General features: G+C 51.2%; 4 protein-coding genes across 4 annotated transcripts, besides 2 other annotated features; 1 reads left to right on the top strand and 3 right to left on the bottom strand.

The window, feature by feature from the left end:
* Positions 1 to 1898: 1898 nt before the first annotated feature.
* Positions 1899 to 2903, bottom strand: CGCA056_v007440 (uncharacterized protein; the record flags this gene model as incomplete). Its single annotated transcript, XM_037322688.1, has 1 exon — positions 1899 to 2903. The coding sequence occupies one exon, from the start codon at positions 2901 to 2903 to the stop codon at positions 1899 to 1901; it is 1005 nt and encodes a 334-aa protein (XP_037178799.1).
* Positions 2904 to 5782: 2879 nt separating this feature from the next.
* CGCA056_v007439 (Satratoxin biosynthesis SC1 cluster protein 4) lies at positions 5783 to 7204 on the top strand (the record flags this gene model as incomplete). Its single annotated transcript, XM_037322687.1, has 7 exons — positions 5783 to 5900; positions 5958 to 5977; positions 6030 to 6093; positions 6147 to 6187; positions 6259 to 6612; positions 6672 to 6726; positions 6786 to 7204. 7 exons carry the CDS (start codon positions 5783 to 5785, stop codon positions 7202 to 7204), a joined length of 1071 nt encoding a protein of 356 aa, XP_037178760.1.
* A 3535-nt stretch (positions 7205 to 10739) lies between these two features.
* CGCA056_v007438 (uncharacterized protein) lies at positions 10740 to 11468 on the bottom strand (the record flags this gene model as incomplete). The annotated part of the gene is made up of 1 exon (XM_037322686.1): positions 10740 to 11468. One exon carries the CDS (start codon positions 11466 to 11468, stop codon positions 10740 to 10742), a length of 729 nt encoding a protein of 242 aa, XP_037178761.1.
* A 1316-nt stretch (positions 11469 to 12784) lies between these two features.
* Positions 12785 to 12809: a sequence feature (Short protein (CGCA056_v007437, KAF5521318.1) was converted to a misc_feature.).
* Positions 12810 to 12977: 168 nt separating this feature from the next.
* Positions 12978 to 12991: a sequence feature (Short protein (CGCA056_v007437, KAF5521318.1) was converted to a misc_feature.).
* A 3071-nt stretch (positions 12992 to 16062) lies between these two features.
* Positions 16063 to 17384, bottom strand: CGCA056_v007436 (uncharacterized protein; the record flags this gene model as incomplete). The annotated part of the gene is made up of 4 exons (XM_037322685.1): positions 16063 to 16194; positions 16284 to 16709; positions 16763 to 16771; positions 16824 to 17384. 4 exons carry the CDS (start codon positions 17382 to 17384, stop codon positions 16063 to 16065), a joined length of 1128 nt encoding a protein of 375 aa, XP_037178964.1.
* Positions 17385 to 17530: the final 146 nt, after the last annotated feature.

Below are 17530 nucleotides of genomic sequence, written 5' to 3'. Positions count from 1 at the left end.
CAGTGATTCCGGCGAAAAGCTGGGTAGAGCTTTATTCAGTCCATGGAGAATGCTGCTTCATCGAAGGACTTTTCGTCATGATTAAAACACTATCCAAAGTTTTAGTACAATGCGAACCGACTGAGAATCAATCCGTCGGGTGTGATCAACATCTACGCCACTCCCTTACCATACACCTTTCGTAGCGGTTTTCTCGAACTTCCAGGAAGTCTTTGCTAGCAACGCTCATGCATGAGCCTGAAATCCCTATGGGAGTGCCTCTGAGCGCTCCACGGGCTACACAGCCCGCCCAACTGCGGTTTGGCAATTCACGCACAGCCACCTCATATCTCGACGGCCTGCGTGGCATCGCAGCCGTGCTTGTCTACACCTATCACTACTCCATGGCCCTCGAGGGCAAGCGGCTACAAAATGGCTACGGACCACAAAACTCATCTTTGATCTCTCTGCCAGTCATACGGCTGATTCGACATTCGGGGCCAGCCATGGTGTCAATCTTCTTTGCCATCTCAGGTTACGTCCTCAGCATAGGACCCTTACGCCACGCCCGTTGGCGGCAATGGGATAAGCTGCTGGTGTATCTTTCCGGCGCTGCCCTGACGCGTCCAGTGAGGCTCTTGGTTCCGAGTTTGCTTCTGACCGTAGCCAGCCTCGTGCTCGCCTAGCTGGGATACTACAAGCGCGCTGCGCAAGAGATGTGCCCTCATTCTTCTGCCGCTTCACCTGTTACATCGTCTTCACCGACAAGTTGCGACTTTCACCCTGTGGCTCCGCCGCATTTTACGAGTGTGAGAGTCCAGATAGCTGACTGGTTTGGCTTCGTGACGCGCGAGCTGGCGAATCCTTGGAACTGGGAGGCTGGGCTTAGACCCGCATCGGCATACGGCCTTCATCTGTGGACGATTGGGGCCGAGCTCCGGTGTTCCATGGTTCTCTTTGCCGTGATAGCTGCTTTGGCCCCCTGCTCGAGGCCTCTTGGGAGGGCTAGCTTGTTGCTAGCCTTATTGACATTTTGCGCAATATGGGGGAGGTGGGATATGGTAGCTTTTCTTGCCGGGCTTGGCTTGGCTGTCGAAGATGCCAACGACAATGATGTCGAAACGCAGCATGATGATGCAGGATGTCTAGAAGGCGGCCAATGGCAAATTGCGAATGTAGCCGGGCTTGATGGAGTAGCGCCTGTGGTCACGATAGTGCGTCGTCTGATGCCACCTGTCTCTCTCTTTGCCTCTCTCTGGCTATGCTCTTACCCTGACACCGGTGGCCACGAGGCTTGGAGTTTCGGCATTCTCTCTAGCATTTCGTCCGACAGATACTTGTGGTACACCAGCGGCGCTGTGCTGATGCTCTGGTCTGCACGGAGGACAAGGCCAATTCGACACTTTCTTTCATCATTTGCACCTGTCCAATTTCTTGGACGCATTTCATTTGCTCTGTACCTTGTTCACGAACCCCTCCTGCAGGTTTGGGGTTGGCCTTTAGCTCGTTCATGGTCCGGGACTGCTTGGCCAATTACAGCGCTTGTTTTCATCATAGAGACGTGTGCACTGCTTTGCCTTGCGAGTCTGATGTGGTTGACTGTAGATCAGCCGGTATTACAGATGTGCAAAGTGATGAGGCAATATCTTTTATGATTATACATTATAGAAGATCAATTGGATTTCTGAATAATCACAAATTCTGACATCCTTGGGACGTAAGCAGATCTTAGTGGTAATTTGCCTACAATTTCTGAGCCGATAATTGTTCATAACCATCAGGTATGCTCTTGTCCTTTACTACTACATTTGATACTAACAAGGCTTCGCGTGCTTCCAGCTTTTGTGACACCTAGAAGACGGTTGCATCAAAGAGCAACATATGCTTTTTTCTTCCACCTAGAATAATCCTCCACTTCGCTAGCGCACCTCTACCGTTCCTTGTGGCTGGCATCTTGCTGAGGGGCTACTAAAAGTGAAGGTTGTACTCCGTGCGCCTATCATAGACGTTTTTTGCGAGAATGGTGTCGGGCATGTCTGCCTCCGAACAGGATGTTGATTGAGCCCTCCGTACTGGAAGATTTGTTCGTACGCGGGCGTCCATCCATCGGTCCGGTTACCAACTTCCTGGTCTTCGACCCAAAAGCGCCATGAGGCCAGGTCACCGCATGTCTTTGCCGGCCGGTATTGAAGCAGTAGCTTTCCCCGCGGTGTACCTGCCAGCGCTTTCGAAAAATAGTCTGCCACCTCTCGGTTTACCCGCTGGCTGTCTGAATGATGGCGTCTGTTTGGGTCGTTGAGCTTTCGGTAAAGTCCGTTAGCGACCATTGCCGGGGCGTAGTCGATGACTTCCACGGGGATATCTCCGTATGTCTGAGTGAGGTTATGAGCGAGTCTCTGTACGGATCGTTGGTATTGGATATGCCCTCTATTGATGGTCGTGTCATGCATCAAAACATCATCAGAGAGAAATTCGCCGTTACCGAGCTCCCGTTGAGGCCTTGGTCGAGGCGTCACGATGAAGGCACGCATTCCAAGGCTCTGTGGGGTTTCTTCGTCATCGCCGAACATGACGCCGGCATTACCCCTTCTCGGTTTCCGGATCAGATCATCCAGGCCATATTGGAAAAGTCTATGTGAAGGGTGATTCGGAGGAAGACCTTCATGCATCTCTTCCAGGACGCGATATCTGAACTTCGGCTCGAACGACATGTCCTCCTCGAAGATGTGGCTGATCCAGGCTCCGCGTCGGGAGACGAGAACTACCGAGGTGCAACCATAAAGACCCTCTAGCGCTAGGGCTGTCACTTCTGACTTGAAAACAACCCAGTTCGATGTGATCATACCAACATCGTCATGATCCACGTGCTCGGAGACACCATGTCTGACAAATTTGGGTTCGTATCCGATGTCGAACTCAGGCATTTTGTCGTGGTTTGAAATGTCACGGACCTCCTCTTGCAGAAATCTGTCTTTGTTTGTATAATAGCTTGGGTCTGGCCAGTCACCCCGAGCCGGGGCACTTCGTTTTTGGCTTCGTTCTGGTAAGAGTGACTTCGACCTCTGCTTAGGCGTTGCTGAGCGAGCCATTTTCGCGCAAGGACCTGGAGTACTAGCTGTTTCTTTCAGAATCTCAGTCGGTCTCTTGGGAACCGTCCGTCGGATGAGACTGGTAATGACGTGTTTTGTGATAGACGTATAGCCACTGCTCATGAGGTTGCGTGTGGGTTGAGGTTGCTGAGTGCACAGTGGGTCTATTACAAGCAAGGGATTAGCAGGTCAAAGGTTTGCTGGTCTCAAAGGCGATAGTAACCTACTTTGCATCACGAAACTCGAGGCAAGCTTGGCGATAACTGGATAACTGACGGTGGTTGATTGATTTGGCGACAAAACTGCGGTCAGCCTCCATTATGAGGTTGTCCGGTACTTGCGTTGTAGCCATTTTTATCTTACCCATATGTGTAGTTCTGTGGTAAGGATAAGACATTTTTAGATTGAAGTCTGAATTTGGTACAGATGCTGGCGGCGAAACAACTTTCGAACTTCTGGTCGTCGATAAAAAAGCGGGCTTATCGGCCGCGGTCCCGTCGTAGATAGTTGCATGGGTGCTCGTCTGGCTCGATTTTGGTGTTTCAGTGCTCATAAATAGACCCCCAGTCTGAAGTAAGGTCAAAACACCAAACAAAAATAGGAATACCGGTCTTGGCTTACCACTAAGGAGTTCTGCTGAGACGTTGAAACCGACCAGGTGCAAAGCCAAACTTCATCTGGCCAGAACACCCAGAGTACAATTGAGGTTTTTTCACAACGACACCAGCCGTTCTGCTGCAAGCGACCGCCCAAGCTTTTGGTTGCAGTTCTCATTGATCGATTACAAAAATTTCATATAGAAAGTAAAAAGTTTATTAAAGCTTTTCTAGTATGGGATAAACACGATACTCACGAACGGAACAATAATTAGGGACATTGAGGACGTCACGGATTCGAAGGACGACGAGGACAGGAAGAGCGACGGTAATAGAACGAAGGAAAAAACGATCTAGCAATCCCCCGCGTTTTCAAGCCGGAAGTATGCAGCCGAAAAGCAGAACTACTATTAAGAAACTTTGCTGGTACTCAGCATATGAGGCTCAATTCTTGTCGTCATGGCTGGAATCCCTACTAGAAGCTGCGCGGTGTTATTTCAGCAACTACCTCAATTATTACTGCCACTCTACAAACACCGCCATACATATTCTCCCAGACATTTCAAAAAGATTGCGCAGGTCTTAAGTGAATAATTTTTATCGAATTTGCCTCCAAGCGCTTTCCTCCCTTGAAGTCCTTGCTTTAATTGCTATCGACATAGTACATCACGGGCGACAACAAAATCGTGATTACTAGGCATTGTAGAATGAAACCGCAACCCTGGCTTCTTTCCACGATCATGTCTGATTTTTCCGTTGGAGATTCTGGGTTTTGAGTCTTACACGGCGCAAACTAATTCAAGAAACATGATTCTAGCAAGCAGTCTGTGGAGTCCCCATGTTCCCCACGGCTGCTTAGTTCCCCGTCCACCATTTTCACGGATCATTTCCCCGAGATCTTCATAAACGGTATTCGCCGAACTCAATCATGATTATGAAGCACATGGGTCTATTAGCCTACGACACGCATGCAAAAGCCGGACTTGAACTTGGCTGTACACAATCCTAACCTATCGATCGAGCACAGTTGTGAGGTGACATACAGAATCAAAGTAGCCAAACCTTGCTTATTTGCGGACCGCGGCGGGAAAAGCGGCTTCGGTCAGTGGGGGGGGGGGGGGTTGATCCGTGTACAGTCTGACGTGATTTTAACATTGAAGTATATCTCAGTTCATCCCTACGGACTGTTAGGGTTTGGCTGCACGTACCCGACGTCCGGGATGCAATGCAAATATGCACAGAAGACAGGCTCGATAAGACATCCCTTTGCAGCAGTATCACCCCGAGCTCACCCCCACTTGATATGATTACGGGAGATCACTCGTGACGGAAAACCTTCTGGCCGGAATGCGACAGGCGCGCGGGAGAGGGCCCGCTGCGGACAGATGCCATATTGTTTTGCCCGTGTAGGGTCGCATCGACAGGAGGCTAGGAGCTGACCCTGGGCGCCAAGAGCCGGTCTGTGCGACGATTGATTGATCGTATCCTGTTTTTGAAGATACCGGACTCTGAGCCGGCGGGCTGAAGAAATGGTCGAAATCACCTCATGGCTGAAAGTGTCATCGACTCGTGATTCAAAGGTGCACTTCCAACAGCTCTGTGCGTTAACAAATACGAGTCGAATCTCATGAATTTCCGTCAGATTGAACGACAACCCCATGTCATGGCCAGATAGACGAGAGCCTGCAGTCCAGACGATGCAAGTGACCCAAGCCACCACGTTTATCAGCCAATACCCGCCGGAATGACTCGCATCTTCACTCTTCATAGGCGAAAGATGCCTACCTCCCTGCTGATCTGCAGGGGTACATACAATCTGCCGGCTGTCAGCTCTCTTCTCGGTAAGCACTGTAACCATTTGATTCATGATCCTGAAGCACGCCCGCCTGGGCAGCTCGGGGACATCGGAAAGAGAAAACCTGTATTCGTCCGAATAGCAAGATGGGATAGATAAAAACATGGACCCCAGAGTTTTCTGGGGTTCGCTCTTTCTTAAGTTCAACCAATGTCTTGGCTCCATCGATCGCAGGTTCGTTAATCCACAGTCAAGCCGTGACCATGGATGAAAGCCCACACGGTCGTCAGCTGGCGAGGAGTACGCCCATGCCAGCATTCAACATGACTCAAAGGGCTTGTATCGGATTCAATGCTTCCTTTATCATCTTCATTGTCTTCGTCATTGGGATCAGACTTTACTCCAGATACGGCATCACCAAGTCGGGAGGCCCAGATGATAGTATGTGCCGAGTACGTGCCTTCATAGCTAAGTTCGATAGCTGATGTATCGTGATAGTCGTGATGGTTGCTGGCACCGTAGGCACTATGATCTTCATTCGAGGAACACTATCTTGACACCGTCTCGCAGATCGCGACAATTATCATGTCAATATGCATCGTTATTTCTGTCTCTAATGGCCTCGGACTCATTAGTAAGAGACGGGATCTCCTGCGAATACCCGAGCATGGCTGACATGGCGTTTAGTCGCCGACATTCCACCCGAAAGTTGGAAGCCCATGTTACTTGTTCGTCGTTCCCCGCCCATGGTCCACGTGTTATCGCACGTCAAACCATTCAAGACTCTAACATGGCATAGGCTTTCTGGATCTCCCGAGTCTTCTACGCCTTCGCTTTGACGCTAGTAAAGATAGCCCTGCTGCTGTTTTACCTGCGTCTCGATCACCGACCAAGAATGCGATGGATAGTGTTTGGGTTGATGGCGGTCGTCATCGCGACGGGGATCGCCCACGCCGGCATTTCCATCTTCGAGTGCAGCCCGCCTGCAATATTCTGGACATTTGGAGGCAACTTTAGGATATTTGGAGAACACTGCATGACGGCGGCTACGCAACAAAAGTTCTGGGACGCGACTGGGGCCATTGTTGTGGTGACGGACCTGTGCTTATGGCTTTGCCCGATACCCATGGTCTGGTCGTTGCAGCTTCCCATAGTAAGACACCTTTCATCTCCAGCCTGGGTTGTGTCAGGTCGCTAATCTTGGGACTACAGCGTCAGAGGATAGCGGTTTCTGCCGTATTTGCCCTCGGAATAATTTCTGTTGCAGGTATGTCTCTAGCACACCATCCACCATGCCCTCTTCTTTCATCCTGCTGACAATCAAAGCTGCCTGTACGCGCTTCTACTACGTACGAAAACTGGCATCGACAAAAGAGATCTACCAACAATTTGCCGAGTCACTTATCTGGTACTCGCTGGAGATTTACCTCGCCATCTTCTGTGGATGCACCTCTGCCTTCAAGGTCTTTCTCAGGAAACATTTCCAATCGCTACTGGGCTCCTTAGCTTCCAAGACCAGATACGTCCTCGGTAGTAGCGGCAAGAACGGCAATGTGAGAATGACGGCTTCATCGTTTCCCATGCAGAACTTATCAGGGCGGCACACGGGACGAAGAACCACGATCACGGCGGTTGATACTTGTGAAGGGTCTGAAGCGCGGAACGAGGTTCCGCCAACTAATGATAGTGAAGAGGCTATTGTTCCCAAAGCCATCGTCACCAATTGGGATTCACGTAAGGAATAGGGTTAGTAGTCGATGAGTTTAGTCTCAGATGTAATGGAACAGGAGTAACGGAAATGGAAATACTCAGATTCTTGAGGCCTGTGAAATGGTAAACTTTGTGCCTTGGTCGATGGACTCCACGTCTCGAATATCTGATTACTAATGCACCTCTATCTCTGCACACGTCGTTTTGGTCCTCGTTAGTACGGGGAGAGAAACCTGATGTAGGATCGGGCTATCGATTGAAAGTGTTTAGATGGCGGTCAAAGGTCCCTCACTGGTGTTTCGGGAAGAGACTGATGCAAATGCACGAAATACCACCCTACAAGATGATGCTCGTCCAGGTGTGAATAGCAAATCCCATGTCGTTAAAACTTTGAGCTGAAAAAATGTCTGAAACAAGTGTCTCGGCTACAGCGGGCCAGCCCTTTGCGTAGCCCTCGTTGAGAGGCCGCGGATACGGTAAACTTTGTGATGAGATGTCGCAGATGGGCTTAGGCAACCGATTTCGTCTAGCCGAAGGCCTTAAAGAATGATTCCCACGTGAATTGAGTGCTTTAATGAACGTAGACAGGGGACTAAGCATTTAGTCTATGTCTCTGGTCTGAGGCCAATTCATATGCCGAGCGAATGATACTGGTGTTTACTGTCACCGGTTTGGTGGCTTGAACCTCGAATTACACTAGCGACAGACCGAACGTGCAAATGGAATAATTTATTGCTCACGGTCAGGCTCAACGCCCAAGTGATAGCCAGTGTGATGAGTTCCTTTCCTGTGGTCATACGAGGAGCCATTCCTCAGACGAATGCATCCATGCCACGGAATTGTAGGATGGAATCTCAGCTGTGAACGCTGGGAATAACTGTTTCAAACCGTGTGGCTAGCTGAGTAACTTGCTCGGGCTGGGTGTTCAGCGCCTTGTCTCACAACGCTGGCATCAGCTCTCTGACTCCAAGGCACTCAGCAAACCTCGGTAATGCAACCGAGTACTTGCAATTAAATGTACTTATAGACTCAATTCCCGTGCTTCGCAACTTACACATACCTGTCTATCATCTAAAAAGTCTTCACACCAATCAGTCTTTTCTTGAAATCCTGATTACACATCATCATGGCTGTTGTCCATCAAGAGGAATGGGAAGCGGCGCTGCCTTACCCTACAGTTGACACCGGCAAGGCTCCGAGTGGTGTCTATGCCCTTGTGTCTCCAAAGCCTGCGAAGGTCAGGTCCAGGGACAGCGGTATTCACTACAACCACTGGTTCCGCACTCCGGTCAGCACCATCCTGATCTGATCCCGATACTTGCTTCGGAGCTGACATACAAACATGGACAGGCCCTTGACCTTGACACCATTAAACGAATCAAGAAGGTTTACCTCCATACCGAGTCCCATGATCAAGGGCGCTGCGACAATCCAGCTGGCGGAACGTGGACCTGGTTTGCTGCTGGCATTATTTCCAAGACCATTCTGATATGTTCGATAGCCGGGTAATACTCTCGGCATCCGCCTTTGCGCTCAATATCCGGGCTGGGCCTTATACGCGCAAAAAGGCCACCTTGTCATTGAACTTGGTCCAAGTGGTAAGCTCTGATGGTGTTCTTCCAAATGCCTCGCATGATTTCTCACATTGGCACAGAGGAGAAGAAGCCCGTGAACTACGACTCCATCCAAGCGCAGACTTTGCAGTTCCAGAACATCATCGGCGACATGAACAAGCAATTGTACCCAGACATTGCAGAGTCTGTTGAGCTTCCAGAAAACCTCTTCCATGCCACAAAGGTGGACACGAAAGACAATCGACGTCTTCGTGTGTTGGCACTAGGTAAGACCACATTTCGTTCTACGTTAGGCGCTTCCTAATAGTGAAGCATGCTTTAATATTTGCAAGCGGCCTAAAGAGTATTGACATCTTGTAGACAGCGGCGGAGTTCGTGGACTAGCGGCTCTTACAATCCTGGACCAAGTGATGGTTGCAACTTACGGTGAAGGGTACACCAAGAAGCCTTGCGAAGTGTTCGACATCATAGGCGGTACCAGCACCGGAGGGTATGTAACCTACACCGCAATACCATGAGAACACGTCTGACATCAAGCCTTTACTCAGGTTCATCGCCATCATGTTGGGGCGATTGAAGATGACCGTCACAGAGTGCATCGAAGAGTACAAAGCGTTCATGCCCGAAATCTTCCCTCCTCCTCCGAAAGGATATAGCCCACTTAGTAAGTTTTTGAATGGTATTAAAAACGCGGGGAATGCTGTTGTAGCTGGCTGGAACGGGGAGAAGTACGACTCGAGCCAGCTGGAGACCCTCATCAAGCAGCTCGTTGAGAAGTACCTCAAGAAACATACTGGGAAGACCGTTGATGGCAACACCGAGCCTCTCAAAGAGGATGACATCGAAAAGAATGAAGATTCTTGTAGAGTGTGAGTTGCAAGGGTACCCTGGAAAGTTTTTGCATATCTAATAAAGTCAGGTTCGTGACCGCAGTCAGTAGGACGGATAGCAACAGACGCCCACCCGTCTTACTTCGCTCCTACGTCACAGACAAAGCCAATGAGCTACCCAATATAAAACTTTGGGAAGCAGCAAGAGCGACCTCTGCGGCACCCTCGTACTTCAAGGATATCACCGTTGGGGATTACACGTTTGTAGACGGGGGTCTGCAAGCCAACAACCCACTTGGCTGGTATGTCGAGGCCTTCCCGAGTGCATTTTGCGTCTGATATTCACCAATGACAGGGTTTGGAACGAAGTCCTCACCGTGTTCGGCCCGGCCCGCGATACCACCTGCTTTTTGAGCATTGGAACCGGTGTCCCTATCGCCAGCATACTACCGCGTATTGAATTAAACTGGGCAAATGTAAAGAACCCAGGAGCCATCGTGGAGGGTTTTGCGTCACTAGCGACCAATACCGAAGTCATCAACACGCTTTTCCGCTCGCTCATCAACAATTTTGGCCCCAGGAGTCAAGTTCCGAAGTACTGGCGTTTCAATGTTGGCGACGGACTACCGGAGTACATTATTGACAAGAATGTGTGGGAGGCAAGCAATAAAGACGGTCTGGGAGATGTTGACATCGAGATGGACGACTCAGCGAAGGTTCTTGAGATTGAGACGCAGGCGAAGAAGTACCTCGAATCCGATAGGGCCAAGGAGCTGCTTCACGAATGCGCCGAGGCGTTGTTGCAGGCTGAGAAGCCCATCGAGGCAGCTCTCCCGACACCGCCATTGGATAAGACTTTCTCGTGAGGCAGCAAGGCTGTCCCTGTATGGCCATGTCGGTGGTCTTCCATATATCTGTCTTCTCCATGAAGTAAATGCGATGTATTCACATGAACCTTCGGTTGGACGTCCCCACCTTAATCCCCACTGTGAGCTCACCTCACTGATTGCCGCAAGTAATGCATCACGATTCGAGTTGTTATCTGGATTACGTCGGTCAGTTTGGGTGCCCAAATTCCACGGTCGAGCAATTCGCTCGATCAATTCAAGGCTAAGACTTGATCATAATTCTCGTATGATATGTCTGTCTGGGGAAGTGATGTCGTCTCAAATCACCCATGGAATGAACCTCGCCGTCTTCGCATGCCACCGAACCCAATCCTCCTTAAACTCCTCCTTCAACATGGCCTCCTCCTCCACGACTCTTGTTCCAACCCCTGTCAAAAACAAACAACCCCCAATAGCCAGACCAGCCATCTCGACCCCCGTCAAGGCCCTCACCATGTCCGGCCGGATCCAACATCCCAGCACCCCATCCAGTCGCGCAAGCAGCGCGATGTTGCACAGAACAAGCACTACAACGGCAGTGTAACTCGGGTGCTGCATGTACGCATAGATCCCCGTGGTCCGCAGCCCGCTCGGCTTCGTCAGCGCAAACGTGAAGTTCTTGCCGAGGTGGCGGTACGGGATGAGACGCAGTGGGACACCAACGAAGAAGAGCAGCGCGAGCGGGATGGCCGTGGAGGGGGACCATGTGATGAGGTCGGTGTTGAGGTTCTGCGCGCCGTGGCCGAGCAGGGCTGGCGGCAGGTCGGGATATTTGTAAGCGAGCCACGCAGCATGCGAGGAGAGAAGCGCAAAGGGGATGATCATGAACTTGGCGAAGTGGTTGTGGGTGAACTTCCACATGTGTATTGAGTCGCGGATTGGTTGGCCCTTTTGGTCGGTCGTCGGAGGGGCGTCGGCGGGTCGCGGATTTGGAGGCGAGATCGCGATATAGGTGCCGTAGGTTGAGGCTACATAGGCCGCAGCCAGGGATAACTGTGAGAAGCTCATCGTGAACGACTGCTCTGCCTTTGGTGATGTGAAATGAGATGTTGAGGTTATTGATTTGGAAGTGGAAAGTGGCGGGGATTTGAAGTCGGAGGAAGGTTAGTGACGTTTGGTGGCAATGGCACGGGCCACTTTTAGCGGCCCGCGCTAGTCGATTCAACAGCTGGGAACCCTGAAGAATTAGCGCGAAGGGAGAATTGAAAAAGAGACATGATGCGACTGTGATGCAAACATGAATTTCCGACCCAGTTGTTGGTGCCTCGCCGCTGAATTGTCGTGTGTTCGTGAGATATGTCGCTTACACTGCGCCAACCGTCCACCGGGATGCTGAATTAGGGAAATGCGACCCCTGTCGTTCTCGCGCAGGCGGCTGATTTGGCGGCAGAACGGTTGTTGGCCAAGCCGGTCTCGCCCGCGATTGGTGTAACTGCAACTACATCTCTTCACGATGGAGCCGTTGTCATTTGAGAACGCCATTCAAGACCGACTGAATGAACTCGATCCCGTTATCGCATTACAACGTGGGCGCCGTTGTAGAGATTTCTTAGCCGGCGAGAGCAGGGTTGTGGTCCTCGGTGCATCACGTAATTTCCCTTATGTACATCTGAAATCTTATCCGCATCTTCTCGTCCCAATCTGAGTCACATCGATTGTAGTGTAAATGAAATATTTGTATTGACTCGAGTGGTAGACCAATTGTCTCTCTCAAGCCATCCTTAACAATCTTTTTTTTCATCCACATCCACATCCACAACCGTACCCACAGCCTCAACATGCATCAACTTGTTCCAATGCCCCCTACACGCTCCGTTGTGACATAACTTCTTCACGCTTTTCAATGCCAGCCAAAGTGCGACAACTTCTGTCTCTCACTAACTCCATCAATCGTCGATGCCCTCTACTCCAGACTCCTTATTGCCAATCTCATTTCCGTGGCTCTGTGCGCTTACATCCCCTTTACTCCGTCGTCGTCCCTTTACTCCGTCGTCGTCATCATGGTTCATCATAAACGTGTGAGCCCCGCCATCAGCGTCTGCAGGACCATCTCGCGTTCACATTCCTGTTGCGCCCATTGTCTGACACCGTGACTTGGAATCTCCTGTTGTTGAAGTTCCTCGGGGGATCGCCTCTGAAGTCGCAAGCAGGCCGGTTGTTGTTGCCCTTCGGGCTACCACCGGCAGAACGACACTCTCGCTGCGCCTGGCGCGCGAAACTTTGATCAAAGCGGCGATCGAGGTTTCCTTGAGGCGAGGCAGTGCAAGTACTCGCGTACACGCTGGCAGCTCCAAGGACGAAGAACCAGAAGAGAAGGGTGAACTTCACTGTATGATTGTTAGTGCGTGACTGTTAGTAGGATGACTGTGCGCGTACTTGTGATATGTTATCGCGGTGGTCTGAAAGGGTGTTGGATGCTGAAGTTGTTTCCTGATCAGATTTACAGACGTGTTGATGTAGGAACAGTTGGCTAGTGGGAGACAGGAGCAACCAGTCCAATTTATATCACTCACTCACGATCCTCTTGGCATAATTCTCGCCGAATCCAAGATACGCGTCCTCTCTGGTCCCCGAACTCGAAGCTAGCCCACGATCTCGGCCTCGTCCAATGATTTTCACCCTAGCCCGCAGCCGGCCGGTTCGGGTAAACAAGACATCAGATCTCGCAAACCTGATTGGACCACCTTATTCGGTTTCGCATTCGAGACGGCGGCAGTGATGAAGCTTAACCCTACCGCCGCTACGGGGAAACGCTCTAGGGGAAAAAGTATGCGTCTTTACAGCCTCAACCCCGCGCGCGCGTCGTACAGATTTATTTTCCCTGCCAAGGCGCTATCTGTAATTGGCCAGCAACCTGCGACACGTGCGAGGTTGTGAGCATATTCTGACTAAATGTGAGGTTCGTCGATACCCGACGAGCGTGCAGCTTGCAGTAGTTCCCGTTTACAGGCTGGATGGAAAAATAAGCTTGAAATACGGGGTTATTTTGTCGCAAAAGCGCAACAAGATCGCATCTGGAATTTTGTTCGCGTTTGAAGAGAGCGGTACCATTCCCCAGTCGGGGAGACAGGCGAGTTCCGTGACATCACTGGAGCGTGTGGTTGCCGGCGGGAGACTTCTTCGCCTTGGCCTGCTGGAAAGCCTCACCTGCGACGCAAAGTTTTAGACCTACTAGAGAGCTTAAGACAGAATTGCGCTTCTGTCTGCCTTGTCGGCTTGCTCGGATCACCAACGATCATGTTCACGATCTTACTCTTCCAGCATGAAAACCCTCATCTTCTAGTCTAACGGGGCGCGGCAGTCGTCTTCCAATAAAGAGTTCGATTCGGGGTCTTGGCAGCTGAGGCTCGGTTTTCAGGCTTGGCTTTTTGGCCCCCGCGATATAATTAGTGAATCCACGGACCAGACGGCCCTCCCATATCTCCGCCGGGTGGGCGCATCGACACAACCCAGCCCACGGATCACTCCGGATCGACAGCACCCAAGGCCAAGATCGGAGGATAAACTCTAAAATAAACCCAACCCAGTTCGCACTCTGCCCGTACCCCAGAACATCCTCCCGGCTCGACCTGCTCCGTCCATGGTCCGGCTGTAGTGCGACGGGTGCGTGCTGCGGCAACACTCTAATCTTTGAGGAGCCAACGGCGTGATTCTCCCTTCCCGAGAACGGGTGCATACCAAGGATGCCACTGCCAAACGGTCCGTCTGGCAGGGGCCGAGCGGTGAGTTCATGTAGCTGCGTTGGCATATCGGCAGCGTCGATCAGCGGCCGAAGCGCCTCGAAACAAGGAGACGCACCCAACTGGACCGCTCGGGCGGCTGCTCGCACAAAGTTCGCGACGGCAAGGGTCCTTCGTCCAGTCCTTCAACGATAAACACAACCTCCTCCCCTAAACGGGCACCATCAGGTAGTGTATCTGCCCTCGTGGTCGCAATCGGTTGTGCATAATTTGTCACGGAAAGTTCGGATCAGACAACACATCGCAGCAGCGCAGGCAGGACTGTCAGATGGTCAGCGTAGGACTAGAGTCGTCGCCATCGTCTGAAGAAAGCGGCGCTGTTTATGGTTTGGGGCCTTGGTTTCGGCCGGGGCTGCCGCGCCGAGAATCAGGGTCCAATTATCGCGCGTTCCGACGACGAGGAACCCGCGATGCGATGCTAACATCGCCGTCTGCTCGGCGGGTGCGGGATGACAAGTTGTGAGTTTTCTTGGCCTAGATGAAATTTCCCGATGCCGCGAATGTCCGCTTTGGAGTATCACAGTATCAAATTCCAGACTGGCGAGGAAAGTTCCATGAGCCAACAGTCCTTGCGCTTCTCAATTGTTGATACTGCAAATACGGCAAGCACGATTCATGTTTGTCCGGAATGAGGCGATGCTCCAAGTCAATATGACTTTCGTTTCAGCAGGTGGAACCGCGTACGATCTTGGCATCAGAACTCTGCGTACGGGTCGATCCTCCAAGACGGCACTTCGCGAGATGCCACACTGCCGTCCACGGGTTCCTCTTGAACAGGTGCCGGACTGTCGGGAAGCACCAGATGAACATGATACAGCTGGTGTTGAGAATTCGATTAACCCGGTGACATAATGCCACTTGTCTAATTGCAATCTCTCTTCTCGGCGCGTCGGTCGATACACACCCACTCTTTGTGGCAGTTCGTCTTAATCCAAGCTCTCGAACCGGCCGTGGGATGGAACACACCCTCTCGAGACAGCTGATATTGCATCGAATGTCGAGCATTCCGTCGGTCCGGACTATACCACCACACCCTTCAGTTTTCCTAGAGTACTACTTACCAGGGCAAATGTCCGAGGATAGAGCAGCATGCTCAATTTCAATGTCGTGGTTGAGAATAAATAAACAGTACAACCTGCCGTATTCAATTAGACCTATCCCGAACTTAATCCGAGTGTTCCGTAGGGTTTCTACCGAGCTAATGGTTACACATAACACACCACATGTACCAACTCCGGACTCGAAGCCACGAGTTTCACGACATCGATAGTTCCCTCGGCTCAGGTGAGAGTCCCGCGGTAGCAAGACTTGGCATGCAACAGCCATTAGTAAGAGGTATGAGAGCGAAAGTGGAAGAGACCGATTTTCAAACACGTGGCAGCAGCAATAACACAATGGTTGTGGAGTTACATTTCGTTGAAGCCTGCTACGTCACCAAAAAAGACAACTGCCAGCTCACAGTATGACAATACGTCAGATTGTTCAATACTAATCGAGAGAGTTCGCCGGTAAGCTGTTCAGGCTTCGCGCCCAGCGGCCTCTGTCTTCAATCACAATTTCCATGATGCAGTGAATCAATACCTAGATGGAACAAAATGGAACATGTTTTGAGTCCTAGTCACAACATACACCATCTGCGACAATGTTAGTGATCCAGAGGCTTATTATTACTGTTTCTGTAAAGATAATTAGTGTTCTAGAAAGGCTCTCAGTACCAGTTCAGGCGCCTAATTCTACTCTTGTAGCATGCATTCTCAGTAAACTCCAAACGCCAAGCCTTTGCGTTAAACAATGCTCCATATTCTGTTGTCGAATAACTTCAACCTCTGACGATAGTATATGCTCATGCAGTGATAGTCGTATCATACTTCCTCAATAACCTCGACCTGCGGGCCTTCGATCTTCTTCACCTTACGGCCTTCCCACCATGACATAACGCCAGCCATCATAGCGACACCGCAGCCAAGTCCGATGAAAGTGCCGGTGGCCCATGACTATGACGGCGATTAGTTTACTTAGCACTTGTGGAGCAAGCTCAGACACATTGCGGTAGAGCTTGCCAAATCGTCTGGGAAACACTTACAGGACGGTCGATGCGGTTATACCCCCACATGAAGTAGCACAGCACAGCTTGCAGCAGCGTATTGAGCACCATCATACAGATCGTAAAACCAAGCTTCCAAAGTGCTGTTGGTGGTGCTGTCTGATTTGTAAACGTCGGCGTGCGGCCCTTCTCGTCCTCGAAAGTCCACGCTGGTGGTCGAAACCAGCCTTTGTTTTGCGCAGCTAGCCTCCGCATGGCTTCGCGATCCTTGAAATTCGTCGCGCGGATGAACCAATACAAGTCCCGAAAACGCCATGGCGCAAGACCGAAACCCGTTACGCAGAAGAGGGCGTTGAGGATCTGACTGTCGATCTCTAACCACTTCTTGCGGGGTGAGTTATTGTCGTCGGCGGAAGGGTAGTTCATTGCGGGCGCGGCGTTGATGAGGAGGAAGAAGAGCATAGCCTGTGAGTTGTGAGTGAGTTGCGATGAGATTGGGTTGTGTGAGTGAAACGTACTCCCCAAGCCTGTGAGTGAGTTAGCTGGCTGCATTGGTGAGAAGTTGAGGTGAGGACGTACCACGATGTTTAGGCAGTAGATTGTAATGATGAACCCCGATGGTGTCAGGAAAAACTTCCAAAAAGCCTTCAAGCCATTGACGACGGTCGTTTGCCATGGGGCCTTCTCCTTGGCCATGTGCTTCTCATACAGACTTTGTCGTCTTTGAAACTGCTGCCTTGGGTAGGGGCTGCCGTCAGCTTGGTCATCCCCCATGAGAACCCTCGCCTCATCGGCCTCTCCCTCATGTCTCTCATCTGGCTTGTCACCATCCTTGAAAACACTTTTGAATGCAGGCTGTCCCTCGGTGGCGATAGACCCGGTCCTTGTTGATGACCTCACAAGAGCAAGCTCGCCGTCGCGCTCCTGTCTCGCAAAACGGGCTGAATGGCCCTGGGCATTGAAGGCGATGTTGTCACCGCCAGAGTTTTCGTCGCGCAATTCCGTGAGGTTCGGTGCCTGGGCGATGGCAGTTCCAGCGGCCTGCCACATTCCGAGCTGGGGGTTGGCATTCATGATGGAAAGCGAGGCGCCCCGGACGCGGCCGACGATGCCGTCGTTGGCGGCGGGTGGATCGGCCATTGCGGGCGACGTCGGATGGAGGCTGTGGTGAGGTGGTGTGTATCAAAGCAATGCGTCGGCGATTGTCAATGCCGTGTCACTCCCACCCAAGATGAAAACTGCGATGAACGATGCTCAATCGATGCTCGGCGTCGCGTAGGTTGATG

The sequence above is a fragment of the Colletotrichum aenigma genome (assembly GCF_013390185.1).
Source record: "Colletotrichum aenigma strain Cg56 chromosome Unknown KSG_Cg56_contig04, whole genome shotgun sequence".
NCBI lineage: Eukaryota > Fungi > Ascomycota > Sordariomycetes > Glomerellales > Glomerellaceae > Colletotrichum > Colletotrichum aenigma.
This window is presented reverse-complemented; position numbering and strand designations above follow the sequence as displayed.